Source organism: Poromitra crassiceps, assembly GCF_964638095.1.
Source record: "Poromitra crassiceps genome assembly, chromosome: 19".
Classification (NCBI taxonomy): Eukaryota; Metazoa; Chordata; class Actinopteri; order Beryciformes; family Melamphaidae; genus Poromitra; species Poromitra crassiceps.
Genome location: NC_139646.1, coordinates 28308214 through 28334183, shown reverse-complemented (window position 1 = coordinate 28334183; position 25970 = coordinate 28308214). Strand labels below are relative to the sequence as shown.

Sequence of the window (25970 nt, the reverse complement as noted above, 5' to 3'; positions counted from 1 at the left end):
TTCAGCCCAATCTGACCTGTAGTGTTAGAATAGAGACAGATACACATATAGTGGTATGGTCAACATTCACTACTTTACTCAGCTGAATGGATGGCCTAGTGGATAAGACATAGGACATTGTGCTGAAAGGAAGGGGCCCTGAGTTTGAATCTCACATGGTCACACTTTTTCCTTACACTTAAAGTATACTAGTAGTATACTTACTTAGTATACTACTAGTATACTGAATTGGGCCGATTTAGTGTCAAGAAGTATTGGGCAAGTATACTTGGAGTATACTACTAGTATATTTATATTAGTATACTTGGTGCATAAAGTGTAGCCTAGGTAAACCCAGCCACCACGTGACCTGCTCTCTCAGTTCCCAGTCACGGTTTACCCAGGCTACATAAAGTGTACTTGAGTATATAAGTATACTTGCATAAAAGTACACTTGGAAATACACTTGGTCTTTACTTAAGTTTACTTAATAAAATAAACTTGAAGTATACTTCTTTTTGCTAAGGGCTGACATAGAGCTGGGCAATATTATGGATAAAAAAATCTGTATTTTGGGCTAAATGTTCAGTTGTAGTCAAAGGCACATGTAAGATGTAGGGCTGGGCAATATGGAAAATTTGCTTTTCATCATCAATTTAGACCTCAGAAATGTGTCACGATATGATTCCACTGAAAGTTAAACAATATGGAACTAATGCCCAATCTTAGGGTTAGGCAACAAAAGCAACTTGGTAGGGGCTATGGTATGGGTCAGGGATTGAACCAGGTGTTGGAACGGGTCCGCCACTCACAACCCTGGACCACTGCGAGGCGACCTCCAGATGGTCCTTCTTTGGCAGAACTTTCATGTCAGCAGTCATGACACCAGGGGGCATGATGACGAATCGTATTTTGACGCTCTGGGAGTGAGACTGGGTTGGTTTGGGAATACAGCTATGTTTTTTATTATGTAACTAAATGGTTTTAAAATGCAATCTGTTAACATAATACTGTATACCGGTAGTCAGATAGTCACAATAGACAATAGTCTGAAAAAAGATATTTTTCAATAGGCTACCCTTTTCCTTTTCCAGACCTGGAAAATACTAAAATCAAATTCCATACTTACGTAGGAACCCTGGAAATCTGAGTTTGTAGCTTTATTCTCAATAATGACGAAAATTATCTTTGCTCCCTCTAAACCTCTAGATCTTTTTCTTCATGCGACTGATTTATTTGGACCGTTTTCTTGGTCTGCCAGATCACCTACATGTGATAGATTGTCTGTGCAAATGGTTATATCAAAGCCTTTTTAAACAAAATTAAACAAATCTTTTGAACATTTTATTTGAACAAAAATAGCCCAATAGAACATGGTCTCACTGCCATGCATGATGTCAATTGACTGGCTAAGCAGGTGACTGCAAGACCCCACTGCATTCATGACATAAAAAGACCCCCCAAAAATGGACAACGTTACAAGTGATGCAGTACTGTTTCATTTTGATAAATACCATGGAGATATAAATCAATACTGGATTTAACTGGTCCAGGCCAGACAAGAAACCACTTGTCCAGAAGCAGCAGAATCTGTGAACTTTTTCATACATATTAAACACACATGGACACCCATCCAAATACTGGGTGACATTGCCTTGTGAACACCACACAGGTGCAGATATAGTCCATACAATCAATTACACAAAAGACACACACTCGATTAACAGTACACCTTTATGTATAAAAACAAAAAATGAAATCTGAAATTTCTGTTCAGTCCAGCTATTGGTTGATGGATGCAATACTATATTACAGTACACAATAAAAAAGAAAAGAAAAAAGATTTAACCTCAAAGATTAAACACAGATCACCTCTACAACTTTGTTACAGTATTCCTCTGAGAGCATTGTTCGCTCGGTTGTACAGATTTGTCTTGACACGTGTAATAAACATGTTATCACGTGTCATTCAACATTAGTTTTGCCCCCAAATTAAGGTCATGCTCTGCACCAAAGATGAGGCAGTGTCGATGTGTACGTGTGTGTGTGTGTGCGCGCGTACAGCCGCACACACATGTGCGCGCTTGTTTCAATTTCTTTGACCATTGTGGCCTGCTGCTGTCTGGTGGCCTGCTGCTGTCTGGCCTGCTGCTGTCTGGCCTGCTGCTGTCTGGCGACCTCCTTCATAACACAATCCAGGTGCATCGGTCGTGGTCCGTTAGCACTTGCAGGGACGAGCCTACAGATGAGAAGAGGAGTGAGATTTGAATCAGATTTCACTCTTATCTACATACGCCACAAATGCTGGTGTATGTTTGCAAATGCCATACAACAGTGAGTTAATGGCTGGGGCCAGTCGAGCACAAATCTTCATAGCACCAGACCTTTTTTTTTTTTTTGCTCCTAGTGAAATGTTTTATGGTCACTCACGATTCAGTAGGTGGCTGGTTGGCTTGGTTCCAGGCTTAAAAAACTCATTATATAAGGTTTTTCTAAATGTCTAGATCACACATGGGCAAAATGCTGCCCCAGGGCTAGCCGCGACACGCAAGTCTAAATGGATTCTCCTTTAGAGTTGCACACGGTTTGTCCTTCTCCGTGGAAGTCAGACCCACTCTCCGAAAAGGGAAAGATACAGTTTCCGGCTACACAAATAAGCATCGTACTCGTAAACTGAAACTTAACAAACAGCGTTGCCAGACCGGCGTGAGGGAAGACACCCGTGGCTATGTGTGAGTACTTTTGTCTTTGTGATTCGTGCATGTTTGAAGCCAGCCAGGCTTGCTTTGGGTCTGACTTCCACGGAGAAGGGCAAGCCGTGCGCAACTCTAAAGGAGAATCCATTTAGAGTTGCGTGTCGCAAGGGGGTACGGTGGTGCAGTGGTAAGCGGCTGTCGCCTCACAGCTCGAAGCTCCTGGGTTCGATTCCCACCTGGGACGCTGTGAACGCTGAAGGAATGCGTGCCCGGCCGCATGTCCTCGAGTGCCCACCGCCCGGGTGGGGTCGTCAAAAGGGCCTTTCTGTGTGGAGTTTGCATGTTCTCCCCGTGCCTCCCGGGGGTTTCCCTTATATAGGAACCGCTTCACCAAAACATGCAATATCCTGGTTGCTAATGTGGTTCCTCCTCTGGTCGTTAAGGCCGCCTGTTCGGAGGGAGGGAGGGGAACTGGTTGGAATAGCGTGAACCTCCCACGTGCTATGTCCTACCGGTGAAGCTTCCCCTGTCAGGTGATGTTGCGTGTGGCCATGGACGGTGCATAATAAACTTCACACATGGTATGTATCATGTTGCACATTCATGTGTTTACATTCTGTGTTTGTACTGTTCCTTAATTGATCTCCTCTGCTCCTCCTTACCTAAGGCTGAACACCTGCAGACACTCAGCTAATTGCTGATGCAGGTCTGCATCTGCAGGTATATAAGCTGGCTTGCTGCTGGGACACAGTGACTCTACACCTGAATCCAGCCCAGCAGCACCTGTACATTTGGTTTGATACTTTTGCCCCTTTCTTTCCGTTATTAGGTCCTGGCACAATAGGTGCCAGGCTTTATTGTTTTAGTTTAACCTGGCTGTTATGGTAGTTGTTTTTCGTCCTTAGTTTTAGTTTAGTTAATCTAAATTATTATTTGTACGTTTGTTAATTGTTAGTTTAAGGAGAGGGGCTGGCTTCGACGGCCCTATATGGGCCAGCCCAGACCCCTCTCCCTTTTGTTTATTTCGGCCAAACTGTCAGGTTATTTAGTTTTATGGTTTTGGGCCTTTTTTATTAGATACTTTGGGGAAAAGGACAATAAAAACCCTATATTTTGATTCTTGTGTGGCGTTCTTCTTATGTTGTGGTTTCCACTTGAGCCTTATTTCTGTTATATGTGTGGAGGCCGTAACATAATGGGGGCTCGTCGATCGCGAGTTTTTTTTTTCTTCTGAGGATTGGGAGTTTCTCCACCTCAGGTTGTAGCGTGCGTAATGGTGCGGATTCCAGCGCGTCTGCTTTTTCTTGTTTCTGAGAAACATTAGTTTCTCTCCCTACAGTGTTAATTGTCACGTAGTTTAACACTGAGGTGGTACTTTGGCACATTGTGTCTGTATTTCTGGGACTTGTAATAGTCTATTTGCTTGTGTGCCGATTTTTGGTGCGGTGTTTTTTGCGCACCTGTTTTGGACGCCACAGTTTGTGTGCTGCTGAGTGGGCAGTGTGTTTTTTCCTAGTGCGTGGTGCTGCGCTTTTGGGCTGTGTTGCCTGTGTCATGCTGCGGCGGGCCAGGTTTTTGCTTTTGTCGTTTTTGCGACATTTTGTCTAGTTTGGCAATGTGACTGACATCTCCCTTTAAGATGGAGTTTAAAATAGAGGAGATTGTTGCACATCATTCTCATATGTTTCAGGTGTCCAGTGCTGAAGCGGCTGGTAATGTTCAGGTAGTGTTGGTGTTGTCCAGCACTACCCCTGCTGGAACTCGGGCTGTGTTGGCCTTGTCTCAAGACCCTGACGATGTTGTGGGTGTCTTTAATGCTGTCGTTGAAGGGCAGCTGAAAAACTCTAAAGTAGAAGCTGTCCTGTCGTTTCCCGCTCCTGTCAGTCACCGTGGGCTCAGGCGTTGATGGCAGGTTATTACGGGAATGTTTGCAGCGACTTTTCTGTGGATGCAATACCTTTTCTATTGCTGTATTGAGTTCTCTATTGAGTTCTCTTGAGTGAGTCATGTCATTCAGTTACCTGTGCAGTAATGGATGGCCTTGATGTTGCTCTTTTGACATTTTTGACAGTAGGAAGAGGTTAACTTCGGTTGACGTTAGGAGTGGGTTTTTTCCACATGATGGGTTAACAGTGGTTAACATTGAAAGAAGGTTAGCAGTAGTTAACATTCGGAGTGGGACTTTTCCACATGATGGGTTAAAATGTTTTAAATTTGTTCAATATTCGGTTGACTTCTGGTCGACATTCAGTTAACTTTGCTTGATTTTTCAGATGGACATTTTGCACACTAATAATCTTTGTGTGATGTCTCTGTCCCTATGGACGCCTGTATAGGAGATTTAAAATCTTGCTGTCAGCGCGGTTGGTGGAGGTCAGACATGTCCGTGGCAACGACAATGTCCTGGCCGACACTGTATGCTAAGTTTCTGACTGCTGAATGACCTCACGTTGCACTCCCGGTATTCACCATCATAGGGTGGGGGTGTTGCGTGTGGCCATGGACGGTGCATAATAAACTTCACACATGGTATGTATCATGTTGCACATTCATGTGTTTACATTCTGTGTTTGTACTGTTCCTTAATTGATCTCCTCTGCTCCTCCTTACCTAAGGCTGAACACCTGCAGACACTCAGCTGATTGCTGATGCAGGTCTGCATCTGCAGGTATATAAGCTGGCTTGCTGCTGGGACACAGTGACTCTACACCTGAATCCAGCCCAGCAGCACCTGTACATTTGGTTTGATACTTTTGCCCCTTTCTTTCCGTTATTAGGTCCTGGCACAATAGGTGCCAGGCTTTATTGTTTTAGTTTAACCTGGCTGTTATGGTAGTTGTTTTTCGTCCTTAGTTTTAGTTTAGTTAATCTAAATTATTATTTGTACGTTTGTTAATTGTTAGTTTAAGGAGAGGGGCTGGCTTCGACGGCCCTATATGGGCCAGCCCAGACCCCTCTCCCTTTTGTTTATTTCGGCCAAACTGTCAGGTTATTTAGTTTTATGGTTTTGGGCCTTTTTTATTAGATACTTTGGGGAAAAGGACAATAAAAACCCTATATTTTGATTCTTGTGTGGCGTTCTTCTTATGTTGTGGTTTCCACTTGAGCCTTATTTCTGTTATATGTGTGGAGGCCGTAACAGGTGAAAAGAAGCGGTTGGCTAACTGCCCATGTATCGGAGGAAGCATGGAGCCAGTTTCGGCTCTCCCCAGATCGGCAGAGGGTGGAGTAGCAACCAGGATAAATAAATTAAATTGGCACTAATGGGGGATAAAAATGGGATAAAAAAATTTGGGGAAAAAATATTATAAAAAGAAAAGAAAAGAGTTGCGTGTCGCGGTAACCCCAGGGCCAGACCCGGCCCCTGCACCATCTCAATCCGGCCCTCAACATCCTCAAAAGAAAAAAAACAACCACCCCCAAAAACGAAATAAAAGGCAGAATTCTGTTAATAAATCTCATCTGCTACAGCCATTGGATTTGTATCACAGTATATATTATATTATATCAGGGGATTAACAGGAGAAATAATCAATCACAGAGGGAGAGAGGGTTAAAAATAGGGAGACTCCAGTGAAAATCAGGAGTGTATGGCAGGAATGATGTCCAATGTGTGGCCCTTCGCTTACTTGATGTAAGTCAGGGTGGCCCTTCGCTTACTTGATGTAAGTCAGGGTGGCCCTTCGCTTACTTGATGTAAGTCAGGGTGGCCCTTCGCTTACTTGATGTAAGTCAGGGTGGCCCTTCGCTTACTTGATGTAAGTCAGGGTGGCCCTTCGCTTACTTGATGTAAGTCAGGGTGGCCCTTCGCTTACTTGATGTAAGTCAGTATGGCCCTCTGGAAGAAAAAAAGCCCACTCCTCCTGGTCTAGATGGAGAAAATGAATGGGGAATTCTCTTGAGAAAAAGCGGGCAGTCACTGTTGAGCTCTATTGGATTCACTGCCTGAGAAGCCTGTCCCCTCATGGACTGAATATACTTTGACTTAACATGTTTTCTGTAAAGTAGTCTCTTTATTGGATGTTTAGATTGAGTTGTTTATGATGTTCATCTAGAGCTGATGTTGAAACTTTTTCTATTAGAAACCTAAATGTATATTTTTATACTTGACTTTGTAATTGTAAAGTCTATTACAGTATGGTATGATATATGTTCTGTCACTTTGTTTCAACTTTGAAGTGATTTGATTGGCTGTAGTTTGACCTGTCACTGTTGAAGAGTTTTAATTGGCTAAAGGCTATTTGATTGTTTGCCTGACCCTGATGATGCTCTAACCACCATCAGATGATTAGGGTGTGGCCTAGCCTATAGAATATCCCCAGTGCCTGTTGTCATACTATTGTTGACCTTGAAGAAGGCCGGAGGGCCGACCCGTCACCCATTAAAAGAAATGCATATGGAGCCAGAGTGTTCAACTCAAGTCTACTTCCATCAGCACCTCACTACAACCTTTGGTGTGCGTTACTTTATCTTTATATGTTAATTTAAGACAATCAGCTACAAGATTTAATACAGGGTATATGCAGGAGTCCTGAAGTTAGATTCAATACCTTTGAAGACCTTTTCCAATACCTCAATGCCACTTCTGTCACATCAGCGATAGGCGTGTAAATCATAAGTTTCATTACGATATGATATATAGTTTCTTTGGAAAACGATAGGATATTTGCTGATATCACAAAGTCTGCCACGATACGATTTGCATTTGCTTCAGGGGTCTGCGATCGATATGAGACGATATCATATGCCCATTTAACACAATCGGCACAATAGCTAAACAATTTAATACCCCATCAAATGGTGATTAAGACTATTTAGGGCCTAAATTTTCCCTAAATTGATTATCAACTTTTGATACTTTTGAAGCCCCCGCGGATACCCTGGAAGAAAACACTTTCCTGTATTGTCTAACAGGAGCAATGCTGTACAGCGATCCAAGGAGTACAGTAAGTTATGTTTTCACAACCGTGCCTGTATGGCAACCAGATAATATTGGTAATATACATGTATTGTGTGATATTGTAATATACATGTATTGTGTGATATTGTAATATACATGTATTGTGTGATATTGTAAGAATAGGCCTTTTTCACGGTGGCCATTTTGTGTGGAAAAGGCAGGGTAAACACAGGTGCAAGCAAAACAGTAACGAGGGTTTCCAACCCTCCAATCATGGAAGTTGGAAACTTCCATTAATTCATTAATGTTTTGCTTGCACCTGTGTTTACCCTGCCTTTTCGACACAAAACGGTAGCTGTGAAAAGGGCTTATTTTAATATTATTTAGGCTATGAATAATACACAAATTTAGACACATTTTTGGTAAATCTGACATTTATTTTAGAGACCTGGGACCGGTTGTACAAAACACCTTGACTTAAGATTTTCCTTAAAAGTCCGAGTTAAGGTTTCCATAAAATAAAATCGATTGCACAAAACAACCTTAAGTCTTTTTCCTGTTCCTTTATGGAAACCTTAACTTGGACTTTAAGGAAAATCTTAACTTAGGATGTTTTGTGCAAACCATCCCAGGGCTTTATTGGAGGGTGGGTGTGTGTGTGTGTGTGTGTGTGTGTGTGTGTGTGTGTGTGTGTGTGTGTGTGTAAAGGTAAAACCCACCTTTGTGCAGAGCTTCGTTGCTCATGCGATGTATGTAGCGGGCGGTGGTCTCAGGAAGCAGCCACTTCATCACTGTGTTCACACAGGACTTCCTGTAAGAACTCCACACACTCCCACTGACAGAGAAGACAGAGAGACACGGCTTCAGCAGGATGAACTGAACAGTGTGTAGAGACACGGCTTCAGCAGGATGAACTGAACAGTGTGTAGAGACACGGCTTCAGCAGGATGAACTGAACAGTGTGTAGAGACACGGCTTCAGCAGGATGAACTGAACAGTGTGTAGAGACACGGCTTCATCAGGATGAACTGAACAGCGTGTAGAGACACAGCTTCAGCAGGATGAACTGAACAGTGTGTAGAGACACGGCTTCAGCAGGATGAACTGAACAGTGTGTAGAGACACAGCTTCAGCAGGATGAACTGAACAGTGTGTAGAGACACAGCTTCAGCAGGATGAACTGAACAGCGTGTAGAGACACAGCTTCAGCAGGATGAACTGAACAGCTTGTAGAGACACGGCTTCAGCAGGATGAACTGAACAGTGTGTAGAGACACGGCTTCAGCAGGATGAACTGAACAGTGTGTAGAGACACAGCTTCAGCAGGATGAACTGAACAGTGTGTAGAGACACAGCTTCAGCAGGATGAACTGAACAGTGTGTAGAGACACAGCTTCAGCAGGATGAACTGAACAGTGTGTAGAGACACAGCTTCAGCAGGATGAACTGAACAGTGTGTAGAGACACAGCTTCAGCAGGATGAACTGAACAGTGTGTAGAGACACAGCTTCAGCAGGATGAACTGAACAGTGTGTAGAGACACGGCTTCATCAGGATGAATGGAACAGAGAGCGTGGGAGGGGGAGGGGGGGGGGGGGGGTTCCTCACCTAGTCTGACCCTTGACCTCCGTAAGGTCACCGACACCAAAAGTGTAGCACACTCCTGTGTTCAGGTCCCAGCTGACCTGCAGGTTGGAATGGTAGGTGTTTGGCCTGGGAACAAAAAAGGATGGGGAAAAAGGACTTACGGTATTATATATTATATATATATTATTATATATTGATCAACTTCACGGCTGGAGCTCTTTTTTTGGGGGAAAAGATGGATGTGCCTTCTATACACGTATAGGTAAAATAAATGCCATCTTGTCAATGGAATGGACTTTACAAGAATATGGACTTTCTTGAAGGTGAGAATGTACAGTCAACTATTACATTGCTGCACTATTGTACTTTTTACTCTTATTTATTTTGTATGCTTTTTTTTACCTGCTAATATGTCATATGTGAGAACTTTACAGTAGCTCTGTTTTATAAGTTTGTGTTCATATGGACATATGGGAAAATTCAATTAAAAGATGTACTGAGGGCAGAATAATGGTGTGTATGGTTGTTTATCAAGTAGAGACAAAGAACAAAGGCATTCACAGCTATTGGCAGATGATAGGCAGTCTGGAATGGCAGATCCAGTGCTGAAGGTGAATAACAGACAGACAGACAGACAGCAGTGTGGAGGAGCGTTGGGTAACAGACAGACAGACAGCAGTGTGGAGGAGCGTTGGGTAACAGACAGACAGACAGCAGTGTGGAGGAGCGTTGGGTAACAGACAGACAGACAGCAGTGTGGAGGAGCGTTGGGTAACAGACAGACAGCAGTGTGGAGGAGCGTTGGGTACCTGAAGTGCTCCTCGTCAGCGTTGGGGAAGGCCAGGAGTAGCAGGCCGATGTTGATCATCACAGTGTTGGTCTCCGCACACACCTGATACACACCAAGTACACACATTACTGCAGGGTTTTGCACCGGGGACCTGATGTCAAACCCCATGACTTCCCCATGACTCTCCTTCACTAAGTCCGAGTGCTTCCATGACCTAAACATGTGAATGTTTCCAGCTCAGTTAGAAAAGGAACAACCAGTCTGGTTTCCGCTACAGTTGGGCTTACTGTGGAGAAGTGACTGCACTGCAATATACAAAAACAGCTGAAAACAATCTAATGCAATGAATGTGTCAAACAAGTTGAAAATACATCCTGTAGTAAAGTGACTGACTGGTTTGTAACATTCCTTGATATTTCCGAACATCCCATGAGAATTGATCAAATTGCCTCCAACTTTCTCAGTCTGGAATGTACCATGATATTACAGACATTTCATAACCGATCGCAATCATTGAGTGTGTGTGTGTGTGTGTGTAGCTAACTGAAACTAGAACGACCGCAACGCGGACTTATGCCTCCGCCATTAGTTCATTCTGGAGTCCAAATCGCCATTTGAGGCAAATTGGAAGAGATTCCGTCAAGGCGCTCCTGTGATGTTGCGTTACAGAGCTTGGAAATTGGGTGTGTGAGAGGTCACAGTGACCTTTGACCACCAAAATGTAATCAGTTCATCCTTGAGTCCAAGTCGATGTTTGAGACAAGTTTGATTAAATTCCGTCAAGGCATTCCTGAGATATCGCGTTAACAAGCTTGAAAATGGCGTTCGAGAGCTCACCTTGACCTTTGACCTTTGACCACCAAAATCTAATCAGATCATCCTTGAGTCTAAGGCGATGTTTGAGGCAAATTTGATGAAATTCCGTTAAGGCATTCGTGAGATATCGCGTTAACAAGCTGGAAAATGGCGTTTGAGAGGTCACAGTGACCTTGACCTTTGACTTTTGACCACCAAAATGTAATCAGTTCATCCTTGAGTCCAAGTCGATGTTTGAGACAAGTTTGATTAAATTCCGTCAAGGCATTCCTGAGATATCGCGTTAACAAGCTTGAAAATGGCGTTCAAGAGGTCACAGTGACCTTGACCTTTGACCTTTGACCACCAAAATCTAATCAGATCATCCTGGAGTCTAAGTCGATGTTTGAGGCAAATTTGATGAAATTCCGTCCAGGCGTTCCTCAGATATCGCGTTAACAAGCTTGAAAATGGCGTTTGAGAGGTCACAGTGACCTTGACCTTTGACGTTTGACCACCAAAATCTAATCAGATCATCCTGGAGTCTAAGTCGATGTTTGAGGCAAATTTGATGAAATTCTGTCCAGGCGTTCCTCAGATATCGCGTTAACAAGCTTGAAAATGGCGTTCGAGAGGTCACAGTGACCTTGATCTTTGACCTTTGACCACCAAAATCTAATCAGATCATCCTTGAGTCTAAGTCGATGTTTGAGGCAAATTTGATGAAATTCCGTCCAGGCGTTGCTCAGATATCGCGTTAACAAGCTTGAAAATGGCGTTCGAGAGGTCACAGTGACCTTGACCTTTGACCTTTGACCACCAAAATTTATTCAGATCATCCTTGAGCCTAAGTTAATGTTTAAGGCGAATCTGATGAAATTCCGTCCAGGCGTTCCTCAGATATCGCGTTAACAAACATGGAACATCGTACGGACAGCCGTACGGACGGACAACCCGGATCCATAATGCCTCCGGCCTGGCTATCGCCGGCGGAGGCATAAAAACTACTGCAGGTCTGATTACTTTAATAGATTTTTCTTCTTTCTTTCTCATTACATTACATTACGTCATTTGGCAGATGCTTTTATCCAAAGCGACTTACAATAACACATTTTTTGTCCGCAATAGAGCAATCAACTATGGAGCACAGTCTATGACAACTACAACTTCTGAAGGAACAGTGGTACAAGTTTAGGTTAGTGGTACAAGTTTAGGTTAGTATATATATATATATATTTTTTTTTATAAAGAAAGAGAGAGAACGAAGTTAGATCAAGAAGGGCCCAGATGGAGCCTGCATTCGTTGCTCATGCGATGTATGTAGCGGGTGGTGGTCTCAGGAAGCAGCCACTTCATCACTGTGTTCACACACACACACTGTGTTCACACACGACTTCCACACTTTGATAAAAGTCCAAACAAAATGTATGTTGTTCTGAAAGACAGATAATAATGGCTTATCATGTCAAGGCCGTAAGACACTACATTTTCCATCGAGGTGAACCTATATATAGATAGACAGATGGACAGTCACCCATTGGTTTCTGGACTCCTGTTTTGAAGTCGAGTGTGGCCGTCGCCATATTGGGCTTCTTGTGCAGCTCGCACGAGACGGCACGAGACCAGGTGGAGCCGCAGCACCACCTGGTGGTGGGCCGTGATCGGCACGCTGCATGATCACTTGACAGACGACCTGTCAATCACGCCCAAAACATTGTCTTTTCTATTGTCTATTTTACACTAAATGGGTGAGTTATAGGGGTGTCACGATATTTCATCGCACGATATATCGCGATATCGAAACGTCACGATATCGATATCGTCAGAAAAAAATTATATCGTAAAAAAAAAAAATTGCTCCTGAATAATAATAGAACAAATTTAGCAGAATCAACACGCATGAGTGAGGGGGTAGACTACTACTGGCATGGCAAAACAGCTCAAGGGGTACATAAGATTACATAAGTTTAGGGACCATTGAGCATGAGTTATTTAAGAAATAGATTGTGTACTTTATTTTTCTTTCACCATGCAACAAACATTTAGTTTGTGACAGTAGTCGTGTTTCCATTACCCTCATAAATGCGCAAAATCTAAATATCGCAATAGAAATTGGGTAATGGAAACACGTAAATTTCGAAAAACCTCCCAAATATCGCAAAACGTTTTTGCGCTCTCATGAGGTGGTTTTTCAGACGTGTCGATATAGCAGTTTATCGCAAAAGTGTAATGGAAACAGTTTTTTCGCATTAGCACGTCATGTGACCCATTCTGCTTTGGAAAAGCAGCGAAAAATGAGGAAGAAACGGTTCGATAAGCCGTGGCAAAACCTCCGCAGCAATGGAAAACTTTGAAGCAACGCTAGCAGAAAGACGAGTGTTATGCAAAATAAATATAAAATAGATAATGTTTAATGGCAGAAATCGGTCCATGGTGACAGGCTGCCTGTGTGCGCGCATTTGGCACAGCGCGAGATAAGGGATGAAAAGCAAGCACACACCGGTGCGGTGCGTGCTCCTGACTGAAGTGAATACAGTGACTGTGAGTAATACATTACACACGTTTCAGGTGCAGTGTTATAATTATAATAGCTACACAAAATTGTGATTATTGACCAAATCAGCCTTTTCCCCCCTCCATCTCTAAATCGGACCAGTTGTAGGCTATTAGGCTATTAGGCTTTTTTCCTCTGCCTGTCGCGCTCACTGCATTCACCGCAGCCAGCAACATTTTGCAACTAATTTTATTTTGAATTGATAATCAGGCTCGTTTATATGTGTTGTAACTTCATGTTGTGATTTGCATTGACCATTGGTTGGATTTGAGCATGCAGGGGACGGGATATGGGGCAGATCCACTGTGGCAGGCAGCTGCTGGTAGGCTAATGGGAATTGCGTTCAGGTGACCAAACTCAACTTCAATGGAAACGCCTACAAGTCGCAATTGTACATTGTCGAAGTTGTAGAAATATCGCAATTATTTTGCGAAAAACTGTAATGGAAACACAGCTAGTGTGACACATTCTAGTGCAAGAGAAGCATTATCTTCCATGTTGTTTTCTAGTTATTATAATAACAATTTCCAAAAACAGCATTTGTTTTGTATTTTGTGTATTTCAAATGAAAGACTATTTTTCCAGTATTTTCCCAGGGCTCCAAGAGTCCTGCACTGGGTCGGGGTTCCGCGGGGCCCCGCCGGGTACCCGGAAAAAAACGCGGGGGCGGGTAAAAAATACACTTCTGTAAATTGGTGGGTCGGGCGGCGGGTAAAATTAACTAAATGCGGACGGGCGGCAGGTGGAACAACGACAACGTATGAGCCATGTATGTTTTTCTGTTGCACTCAGATGGAGGCAGGGGGTGTGTCTGGCAGCTGGTCTGACTCGAACAGGAGAAAAGTTTCTGACGCACGTTTTCGCTTTGTTCGCATCGTTTCAAGTATGCGCATACTGTGCATTGTGTGACCCTATATGGACTGCACAAAACATTCAAAACTCAGCTGCGGTCAAGGTGATTGAGTGGAGACAATACGAGTCGGACAGATAATATAGTAGGCTAACGTTAGCTTCCAGTCAAACATACACACTGGCTGTTTTCATAGCAACAACATGTCATGGATGGATAGCGTGAAAGTGGAGAGGTCTCATCCCAACGTGGATTTACGTTCCTCCAACAGCAATCATAAAGGCAGTATGGATTATACCGGACATATTGGAAATAGCTGGTAAGTCACTTTGCTTGCTGTAACTGTCTGTGTGTCTGATAGCAGAGCTATCCAGCTGGTTAGTGAGCTAGCAGCTGCTAAAAGCTAATTAACGTACATCAGCTGACGAGTCTCGGCCGGAAAGACTGCTGTTCGCCTCTCGTGTGAAACGGTGGCAGTTTCGTTAGGTTCACTACAAAATGTTTGCACTGCAGATTAACGGTTATTATATATATGCGGTTCCGGGTCGGGGGGCGGGTCTCATGTCTGCGGGGCGGGGTGGGTTGCGGTACTGATTGATCATATGTGCGGGTTCGCGGAGCGGGGTCGGTACTGCACGTCGCGGGGCCGGGCGGAACCGGGTCTTGAAAATCAGACCCGCGCAGGACTCTGAGGGCTCCCTTGAGTGAGTTATATAAAAATTCACCCTCTGGACAGTTGTTATGAAAAGTGAAATAAGCTATATACCGGAAGAGCAAAACTGTTTTGAACCAGGCTGTAAACATGCTTAATCCTGTTGTAAATATGGGCATTTTAACATGGGGTGAACGGGAACGACTCCCTTTTGGAGCCAGCCCTCAAGTGGCCATTTGGGGAACTCTAGGTTTCAGTATCACTTCCACAGCCTCCTCTGCCCGAGCCCAAGCTTGGCGCCTGTGTGAAACATAATTATAGTGGACACTTAAATATGAAGAAATTAATCAAATCAGAGCAAGGTGTGAGGGGGGGGGGGTGTGGACAGATCTGAGCAGATTGATAGCGAAAAAATACAAATACAAATAAAGATAATAATAAGACAAAAGAGAACTGTACTATGACAGAGAGAGACATTGTGTGTGTGTGAATGTCTGGGTATGTGTGTGTTGTTGACCTCTAATATCACAACATCATAGTCGCTGAAGGAGCAGAACTGGGGGGCCCAGGCAGCGTCGCTCCTGATCACCTCATTGATGAGATACTCAAAGTCCAGAGTCAACTGTTCCACACGCACACTCTGCAAGAGACAAAAACACATGGCCCTAACTCACACCTGTTCTCCAGCACCACCAGTATCAGGAGAAAACACACACTCATCTTTTACAAAGTTTCTTCCCATGCAAAATGTAGGAGCCAAACCTATATTAGATCACTTGTATGGTTTTTCCTTCCTTATCTTTACTGTAACTGACTGAAACTTTTATCACAATTTTATTGCAGTTAATGTCTACGGTTATTTGTGTAGGTCAGTGGTTCCCTAATCTCTCGAGACGGACTTTCGACTTGCATCAAAAATCTGTCGGCAGGCTCCGTCAAAAGGGGTATAACAGCGCTCGCACGCATGCTGCGCTTTACCCGATCAAAATGAAGTGAACGTGACCGGTGTGTTAGTAGTCAACAATTACCATTTTCAGCATATAGCATGTTGCTACTTGCTACTAGCCACGAGCTAGTGTTGTTATTGTTTCATAGCGACGGACGGATTTGAGAGCAACACCCAGGGAGCGGAAAATAAATCCATTAATGGGCAGAGCCGGTCGGTTGGAGCCAATGGCAGAGCTTGCAGGGAGCGGAAAGGGATTTTCTTCCGCTGCCGACCGCGCCTCTTGACTTCCTGTTGCACCACATTGAAACGGGGCTGCTGCCCCCCAGAGGTTAGAGATTTTGTTTTGTTTTGTTTAACCGATGGGTTCCCACTTCCCAGATTGGTGGTTCCCAAACTGTGGTCCGCGGGGCTCCGCCTGGTGGTCCACCAGAGCATTGCATTTTATTTTTTCACAGCCTAATGTTGGCAGTTGTGTGTGGGCGCACGCACGCGTGTGTCTGTTTTGAACCAGTAGCCTTATGTTGTTATTTAGCCTTTCTGATGCTATTGCATTGTTAAATCAGCAAAGTACATTTTATGGGGGGGGGGCGGGGGGAATCTGCAGTGGAAGTGGTCCCTGGGAAATGTGGTTTGGTACATAGTGGTACTTGGTCTGAAAAGTTTGGGAACCCCTGGTGGAGGTTATAAAAATCACACCCAGGTGGTGAAGTAAGCTGTGCAGGTTTAGTACACTAGAGCTCATTTATGCTCCATTTTTGTCCGAAAATAAAGACATCAGAAAGCTCTGTCTGTATGTGTATCTGTATTTAACGTTGAGCATAATTGGGCCTTTAGGCTATGTATGTAAGCAACTGCGGAATCAATGTGCCACTGAGCTTCATTAACAAGTGCAAGTCACGCTGATTCCAATGGTGCAAAACAGTGTTGAAAGCGAAGATTTACGTGTTTAAATGCGTTAGCTAATCGGCTAATCTGTGTGTCGCATTGATGAGCTGCCCCTCTCCGTGTGTGAGCTGCCCCTCTCCGTGTGTGCGCGCGTGTTTCACCGGATTTGAGCCGCTCTCTCCATTCTAGGTTTGTCAAAAGTATCGATAGTATCGATAAAAGTCAATACTAAAAATTTGAAACGGATACAATACTCATTTGCAACAGGTATCGATAGTATCGATACGTATCAATACTAAAAATTTGAAACGGATACAATACTCATTTGCAACTGTATCAATATCAGCAGTGCTTTCTCTTAATGAAAAATCAAACATACCACTGATTTCTCCCTCCCTGTCATTGGTGGGTATCTTTTGCTTCAATAAATTCAAAGTATTCTGATAGGCTGATGACTAGAGCAGGTGTAATCTGCTGTTAAAGTCCCTGGAAACCAGAAATATTTCTTTATTATTTAGCATTTTGAGTTCATCACATCACAGGACCCTATGTTAATAAGCTACCAGCCAAATTTGAACGATGATGAACGTTGCAAAGTATATAAATTTAGGTTTGACAGGTGTGGCAAAACGCATGAGATTTCATTATTTTTTAGAGTGTACTTTCTCCCGCGGAATGTGTGGGCGTGTCCGTCTGCAGCAGGGACATTTATCTCCTCCGAGAGAGAGAGCGCGAGAGAGAGGGGGGGGAGGGAAACGGAGAAAGAGATCAAGTTACACAGCACTTGCGAGTGTGTGTGTGTGTGTGTGTGTGTGTGTGTGTGTGTGTGTGTGTGTGTGTGTGTGAGAGAGCCACCAGCCTGTGTGTCTCTCGCTCTCTCTCACTAGGCGAGAGAGAGAGAGAGAGAGAGAGAGAGAGAGAGAGAGAGAGAGAGAGAGAGAGAGAGAGAGAGAAGCACATGGCCTGGCTGAAACCCGACACCTTGCTAATCTCACAAGCATAGCGCTTGGCAGACGCACACAGAGGGAGACGGACAGCAAGGGAGCGCTGTCACTGGGGGCAAAGAATGGACTTGCCATAGGTGGGTGCGGATTGCGCGCGTGTACAAAGGTTATATAGAGCTTATGACGTCATAAGCTCCTGCGTTTTAGCACCTCACGCACTGCTGTCTTCAATGAGGAAGTACTTTGTAGAATCTTGTAGAAAAGTGGCGATTTTAAGGCTTTGGGTTGAAAGTAATGTATAATAATTTCGGAGGCACAAAATTACTAACATAAGACCCTAAATAACATAGTTAGAACGTTTTTGTGGATTTTGGTTTCCAGGGACTTTAAGGTCAAAGTTTTTAGTGAGTTTTATCAGGCCTAGATTATGGAGAAGCGTGCGTCTGTCCGTCCATCTGTTTGTTTCTTTTTTATGCCTCTTGATGTGTTGTTGTCATCCCGCCGCGTGGTATCGAAAATGGTATCGAGTATCGATATTTTCCTGGGTATCGGTACCGAAGTAGAAATTCTAGTATCGTGACATCCCTACTCCATTCACCGTCGACCTCGGCCGCCCACCGAAGCGCTCTCTCTCTTTCTCTCCCGCCCCCTTGTGGAGGGACCGAGGTTACATCCTCTCATGCTAAACACAGACGGACACGCCATGTCTCATATAGAAACAGCTGCATGTCTCATATAGAAACAGCTGCATGTCTCATATAGAAACAGCTGCATGTCTCATATAGAAACAGCTGCATGTCTCATATAGAAACAGCTGCATGTCTCATATAGAAACAGCTGCATGTCTCATATAGAAACAGCTGCATGTCTCATATAGAAACAGCTGCATGTCTCATATAGAAACAGCTGTATGTCTCATATAGAAACAGCTGCATGTCTCATATAGAAACAGCTGCATGTCTCATATAGAAACAGCTGCATGTCTCATATAGAAACAGCTGCATGTCTCATATAGAAACAGCTGCATGTCTCATATAGAAACAGCTGCATGTCTCATATAGAAACAGCTGCATGTCTCATATAGAAACAGCTGCATGTCTCATATAGAAACAGCTGCATGTCTCATATAGAAACAGCTGCATGTCTCATATAGAAACAGCTGCATGTCTCATATAGAAACAGCTGCATGTCTCATATAGAAACAGCTGCATGTCTCATATAGAAACAGCTGCATGTCTCATATATAAACAGCTGCATGTCTCATATAGAAACAGCTGCACTGCTTAAAAACAAGTAGATAGCAGCAAAACTGTTGTCTTGCATCTTAACATTTGTTTTACCTAGTTATTCAACTTCTCTGTTCAATATTAAATACCACCTTGTCGATTCACCAAGAGTAAATAGATGATGTACTTACAGGGTAAAGCCCAATTTATGCTTTGTCTGCCGACACTTTTGAAACGGTCGCCGACAGAAATGAGGACTTGAGTCGACACTTTCAAGTGTCGGCGAGCAGTGTCTGCTACCTGGTGAAATGTCTAGTGTCGCTGACTACGCCACATAATGTCGCGCAAGTGTGATTGGCTATATAGACGGGCACGCTCTAGACTTCCTTGTTTTAGTTTTCGCTGAAATGAAATGAATGAGTGTGTCCACTCCCCGCTATTTTTTATCCGCATGTCCTTGATGTATGACTTCGTGAAAATCACAAAGAACACCGTGACCAACTTCCCAGAGAGAGAGGAGGTGATTGTGTGGTTGTGTGTCGTTATATTATATGCGGCTGCAGTTACATCTTGCCTCCGACGTGGGTTCACTGACACAGCATTCCCTCTCTTGGCTGTCTGCACTAGTTCTCTGCCTCCCTCTGTCTATAGCGTCACGTGACCGTTGAGCCGAGGAGAGAAGCATAAATGCAGCAACATGAGCGACACTTTATTTTTCGTCTGCAACCATGTGCTGAGCGACACTTTCTAATAAGTATAAATTAAGCTTAAAGGAACACTCCGCCCATTTTCAACCAGCTTTGTATCATTAGATCATCAGTAGTATATCAGAAAACTGTAAACTGTTTTGAAGTCTGTCATTTAATTTGACAGTTATTGAGTGTTAAAGTGTGGACCAGTGACATCACTGGTCCACACTAACTCAAATTAATAACGCATTAACTCAAATCAACTCTCAATAACTGTCAAACTAGATGAATGATGAATAGTTTGGCAGTTATTGAGAGTTGATTTGAGTTAATGAGTTATTAATTTGAGTTAGTGTGGACCAGTGATGTCACTGGTCCACACTTTAACACTCAATAACTGTCAAATTAAATGACAGACTTCAAAACCGTTTACAGTTTTCTGATATACTACTGATGTTCTAATGATACAAAGCTGGTTGAAAATGGGCGGAGTGTTCCTTTAAGGGTGGTGTTTTTTTATGCATTGCTTAACAAATCCTATGAAAATAACAAAATCAGACAAATCTCATCTATGCAGCCACGTCCCAGCAGCAGCAGAACTCCATTGTATTAAGAAATGATTGAAAACACATCAAAGAGACATGCATATTCCATCATCACAATGCACCGGGACAGCTGACTTTTTGAAGAATTTGTTCCCATTTGAATTTGATTGGTAATAACTTCAACAGCCTGACTTTTCGTGGTGAAACAGTGATTTTAAAATGTAAGCCATGTCTTTGTGAGCTGTATTTCAAGTTTTTTTTTGCTTATAATTGGAGTGAATTACTTCCCGCTTGACAGCTAAAAATGGTTCGTGGGAACTCGGAATGTAATGGGAGTAAAGTAAACTCAATGTTGATTCTGTTATTTCTCATAGTTGTTGACGGTAAGCAACGCGTTAAAAACATCCGCCTTATCCTTAGAATACACTGTAACTAATGCCAACGAGCAAGTCCTGGCACCAAAACAAACCTGGCTGTTGTGTGGCCCCGTGACCAGCTGTAGGTTCCATCCCTTCAGATCAGTGACTGTGAAAGGCAGCAGGACCTTATCGTCTTCATAGCCTAGAGAGAGAAGTAGAGGATGAGAGAGACACACCAACCGGACAGCTTTAGAGTTGACCTGATATACGTTTTTTTTTTTATTATCTTCTCTCTTTCTCAGTTTCTCCCTCCCTCCCTCACTCACGCCCTCTCTCACCTCCTGCGTTCTGCTCTGTTGCCCCCGGCTGCTGGAGGCGGTAGTGCAGGCGTGTGTAGTTGACATACCCAGGCTCACTGGGGCCTGCCTCCTGCGACGAGGATGAGGATGGGGTGGGAGGGGACGAAGACGAGGAGGAGGCCGGGGTCGTCACCTGTTCCGAGCCCTGCGGCAAACTGTGGCTCCCGCCCGACGTCGAGGGTTGTGGTAAACTAGTCCATCTCCGAGGGGGAAGGAGAAGGGACGAAGCCGTACGTGAGGAGGACGTACGAGAGGACACATTTTCCACGGCATCGTCCGCTCGTCTCCTCTCTCCCTCTTCGTCATTTTCTCTTCCTCCTCCCTGGGCCCGCCTAAATAGGTCGGCGGCAAACTCCCGGGCTCGCACGACTGCCTGCGACTGGCTGGGAGACGGGGGGAAAGGATCGGGCCTGCCGGACGGCGGTGTGGTTCCGGGTGATCCCTGAGGTAGCACGGAAAACGAGGGTGATGAGGTAGAGGAGGACGACGCAGAGGCTGGAGCTGACGGGGGAGCTGCTCCCTTTGTGTAGAGGATCTGAGATGACGGAGCGTGCTCGCCTGTGAGAGACAGAGATAGAGGATCTGAGAGGACTGAGCGTGCTCGCCTGTGAGAGACTGAGATACACTGCGAGGCAGGAAGGAGCCTCACTGATCCAGCAGAAAAAGGACAGAAATATTGACAGAGAGATTTCTGAAGAGTGCTACTTCACAGAAAGAAAGAAAGAAAAGTATACAGAATAAATTAAATAAAAAAAACTGACTGAACACCGACAATCATCCCAAAGTTATACCCAGATTTCACCTTGTGCTCATTTTATATTTGTTTTGGTCATGCAGTTGCCTCTGTGTTCGCTGCAATTTCCCCCCAAAAAACACAAGAATGCCTCTAATTGGCTATAATGGATGTTTAGGTATTGCCCCAATGAATGCACGCCCTACGCACGCCTATAGCCCTAAGCCTCGGTTAACAACACCAGGCGCTACTCAGAAGCAGCGCTTCACGGAAGCTGGAGTGCCACGCTACACCAGTCACACCAGACGCCATCAGCCCCGTGCCGAGTCTCAATCGATCCCTGTTCCTTGCACGCGTGCAGCTTCGCTTCAGCGTGGAGCTGGTGTGATCAGTCTCGCCTGTTAACAAGGATGCTGATATGAAACTGCTTCCGCGCTGTGTTGCTTCAGCGTAGCTCTGGTGTATGGTGTGTTCGGGCTGTAAGTCTATATTTGAGGGGACTTATTTGGAACTAATATAATGTATAAAGTAGCCTACTTTACTTTTCAATTTGTTTTTATTACAGTATACTGTAAATTTGCATACCTTCAGATATTTTAAGCTCAATAAACAGATATATTTGATTGGAATTTATCCCATTTGTCCGACACACTGAAATCTGGCAGGATACGTTGACCGGCACTGTTTTTTTTCTAACAGAAACCCTAGGTAGAAGTCCGCTACAACACGACGACCCCACCTGAATAAAAAAAAAATTCATAGCAAAAAGTCAGTCCAATGCACATCCACATTCAGACAGAAAGCAGTCAAATGAAAAATCTGAACCATCAGGAGAGCTGAGGAGATTGGGCTTTCTTCTCGGTGGAAGAAAGCGAGAAACAGACACAAACAGAAGGGGAAAAACAGGAATTGAGCCGATAAGCTAGCAGGCTGTGAGGCTAGCAGGCTGTGAGGCTAGCGGGCTGTGAGGCTAGCGGGCTGTGAGGCTAGCAGGCTGTGAGGCTAGCAGGCTGTGAAGCTAGCAGGCTGTGAAACTGAGGCTAGCAGGCTGTGAGGCTAGCAGGCTGTAAGGCTAGCAGGCTGTGAGGCTAGCAGGCTGTGAGGCTAGCAGGCTGTGAAGCTAGCAGGCTGTGAAGCTAGCAGGCTGTGAGGCTAGCAGGCTGTGAAGCTAGCAGGCTGTGAGGCTAGCAGGCTGTGAAGCTAGCATGCTGTGAAACTAGCAGGCTGTGAGGCTAGCAGGCTGTGAAGCTAGCAGGCTGTGAAGCTGAGGCTAGCAGGCTGTGAGGCTAGCAGGCTGTGAAGCTAGCAGGCTGTGAAGCTAGCATGCTGTGAGGCTAGCAGGCTGTGAGGCTAGCAGGCTGTGAAGCTAGCAGGCTGTGAAGCTAGCATGCTGTGAAGCTAGCAGGCTGTGAGGCTAGCAGGCTGTGAAGCTAGCAGGCTGTGAAGCTGAGGCTAGCAGGATGTGAGGCTAGCAGGCTGTGAAGCTAGCAGGCTGTGAAGCTAGCATGCTGTGAGGCTAGCAGGCTGTGAAGCTAGCAGGCTGTGAAGCTAGCAGGCTGTGAGGCTAGCAGGCTGTGAAGCTAGCAGGCTGTGAGGCTAGCAGGCTGTGAGGCTAGCAGGCTGTGAAGCTAGCAGGCTGTGAGGCTAGCAGGCTGTGAAGCTAGCAGGCTGTGAGGCTAGCAGGCTGTGAGGCTAGCAGGCTGTGAAGCTAGCAGGCTGTGAGGCTAGCAGGCTGTGAGGCTAGCAGGCTGTGAAGCTAGCAGGCTGTGAAGCTAGCAGGCTGTGAGGCTAGCAGGCTGTGAGGCTAGCAGGCTGTGAAGCTAGCAGGCTGTGAGGCTAGCAGGCTGTGAGGCTAGCAGGCTGTGAGGCGTCACCTTGCAGCTCGATGGTGTACAGCTGACCCTCTTCAGCGGCGCAACAGAGTGAAGCCTCTACCCCGCGGCCTCTAGGCAAGACCGCGGCTTCACCAAACACCCGCTGCGGCCTAGCGGAGCGCTGCAGCCTCCACTCAGCTACAGAGCTCCCTGAGCGAGCAGCGGACTTTTTTCTCAGACAATTGAACACCCGCCACGATTTTATTTCACCGGAGGCGAAGGCAGCAACACAAAGACTGATGGAAATATACATAACAGAAGAAGGTAAGCCCACTAAACTGGTATGCAGCCGCCAGCATTGCATATGACAGTCAGTAGACAGAGTAAACACGATTCTGCCTGACCAATCAGTCGTCTACAATGTTTTCACGTCACCGTATGAACCCGGGTTCGCAGAATAGAACCCCGACGAGGCAGGGACGAAAAGTAGCACGACTCAGCCCCAAATCAAACCGGGCTGGGCCGGTTTTTACCGATGGGATGAGACCATTTATCGAGTCGAGCGGAGCGGGACCGCGCTACTACCTGCGGTGGAATTGGGCCATAACGCTAAAAAGGTTTGCCGTTTTATGCAGGGAGCGTTGCTGTGTAAACAGGGCCTCAGTTTGACAGAGGTGCCTACATAGTGTGCTGTGCTCTGTGTGTGTGTGTGTGTGTGTGTGTGTGTGTGTGTGTGTGTGTGTGTGTGTGTGTGTGTACCTGGATCCTGCTGAGCATGCTGGGATTGAAGATGTACATGCCGGCGTTGATCTTGTTGGAGACGAAGACCTGAGGCTTCTCCACGAAGCGCTGGATCCTGCCGGCGCGAGGCTCGTACACCACCACACCGTACTTAGAGGGCTCCTCCACCCGCGTCACCTGCACACACACACACACACACATACACACACAAGTCACCCCACCGGCACACAGTTTAATCACTTTTTTATATCACTGGATGATAAATATTAGGAAAATTGTCTGTATGTCAGTCTGTCTCTCTCCATCTGTATGTCTGCCTGTCTCTCCCCATCTGTATGTCTGCCTGTCAGTCTGTCTCTCCCCATCTGTATGTCTGCCTGTCAGTCTGTCTCTCCCCATCTGTCTGTCTGTCAGTCTGTCTCTCCCCATCTGTCTGTCTGTCAGTCTGTCTCTCCCCATCTGTCTGTCTCTCCCCATCTGTCTGTCTGTCAGTCTGTCTCTCCCCATCTGTATGTCTGTCAGTCTGTCTCTCCCCATCTGTCTGTCTGTCAGTCTGTCTCTCCCCATCTGTATGTCTGTCTCTCCCCATCTGTCAGTCTCTCCTCGTCTGTAAGTCTGTCTGTCTGTCTGTCTCTCCCCATCTGTCTGTCTGTCAGTCTGTCTCTCCTCGTCTGTAAGTCTGTCTGTCTGTCAGTCTGTCTCTCCTCGTCTGTAAGTCTGTCTGTCTGTCTCTCACCACGATGGTCCCCTCTCTGCCGTGGCTCTGGTGGAACTGCAGCATGTGTGTGAAGGGGAAGTCACAGATGACGTCAGAGTTCAGGACGAAGAACGGCTCGTTGTCCACGGTCAGCAGCTCTCTGGCCAGCGCCAGGGGACCGGCTATACACACACACACACACACACACACACACACACACACACACACACACACACAAAATAACATACAGGTATATGCATGATTATATATAAACGTATAAACGATTGAATCTGCGTCCCACAGTTACAGATGCTAACGTACGTTGTACGTTCCAATCAGCCTTATTTTACTGCTTCTGCTTGTACTCTCTAGTCTCTATTTGCTTACCTTTATGCAGTGTTTATAACTGGTTTGCTGGGGGAGGGGTGCTCCAAATATCCCCAAATGTTCTTGTCTCGACTTGTTTCAGTGAGAGAAAATCAAGCTAGCAAGCTAAACATGTTTAACTTCCTATACGTATTTCACAATAAAATTGTACCGTTTGTCAGTGGAAAACTTTTAATTTGAAGGAGCTATAAGGAGAAAATTGTGTTAAAAGTTCCTTGACACTGTCAAGCCGAGCCGGGATGCAGCCACCAAAAATCCATAGTGCAGGAACAGGCCTTCGGAGGGCGCTGTGGGAATGCCAGAGCCGCCATTCTCCCTATTAGAAGTCACTGTACCATCAAACTGATTTCCTCTCACACCTTCACAGCCAAAAAGAATCCATCCAGATGTTGTGTATAGATTGTGTTTGTGATGAGCTCACCGTGACCAGCGCCTCCACCTGGTGCAGCAGGATGGGCTTGTTGCAGAACTCCACCAGCGGTTTGGGCACGCTCAGTGTGAGGGGGCGGAGCCTCGTGCCATACCCGCCCACCAGGATCAGAGCCTTCATGCTGCTGCCGTTAGCGACCGGGGATGGGATGACCAACCGTTACTGGGATGATCAAACGCGGGTCATCAATACAGGAGCCCAACCTGGAGCTGACCAGGACAGAGGAGAGTCAGTGAGACACAGTCTGTCTGTCTGTCTGTAAGAATGTCATTATGTCTGTTTTTTAAAATAGCTTATCTACAAGATGCCTAGACTATCCTAAGAGCCTAAAAAGTGCTACTAATAAATTTACATGTATATGTATTTATATGTCGTATTTAGGAGAGGAGAAGCTTCCTAGTGCCGACAG

At 45.1% G+C, this 25970-nt stretch overlaps 1 protein-coding gene across 1 annotated transcript; it reads right to left on the bottom strand.

The window, feature by feature from the left end:
• Positions 1 to 1406: 1406 nt before the first annotated feature.
• On the bottom strand, positions 1407 to 25442 carry LOC310794017 (DDB1- and CUL4-associated factor 15-like; the record flags this gene model as incomplete). Its single annotated transcript, XM_083655885.1, has 9 exons — positions 1407 to 2218; positions 8295 to 8410; positions 9184 to 9288; positions 9972 to 10054; positions 15321 to 15443; positions 20511 to 20602; positions 20739 to 21317; positions 24066 to 24197; positions 25403 to 25442. The coding sequence occupies 9 exons, from the start codon at positions 25440 to 25442 to the stop codon at positions 2163 to 2165; spliced, it is 1326 nt and encodes a 441-aa protein (XP_083512011.1). The 3' UTR covers positions 1407 to 2162.
• Positions 25443 to 25970: the final 528 nt, after the last annotated feature.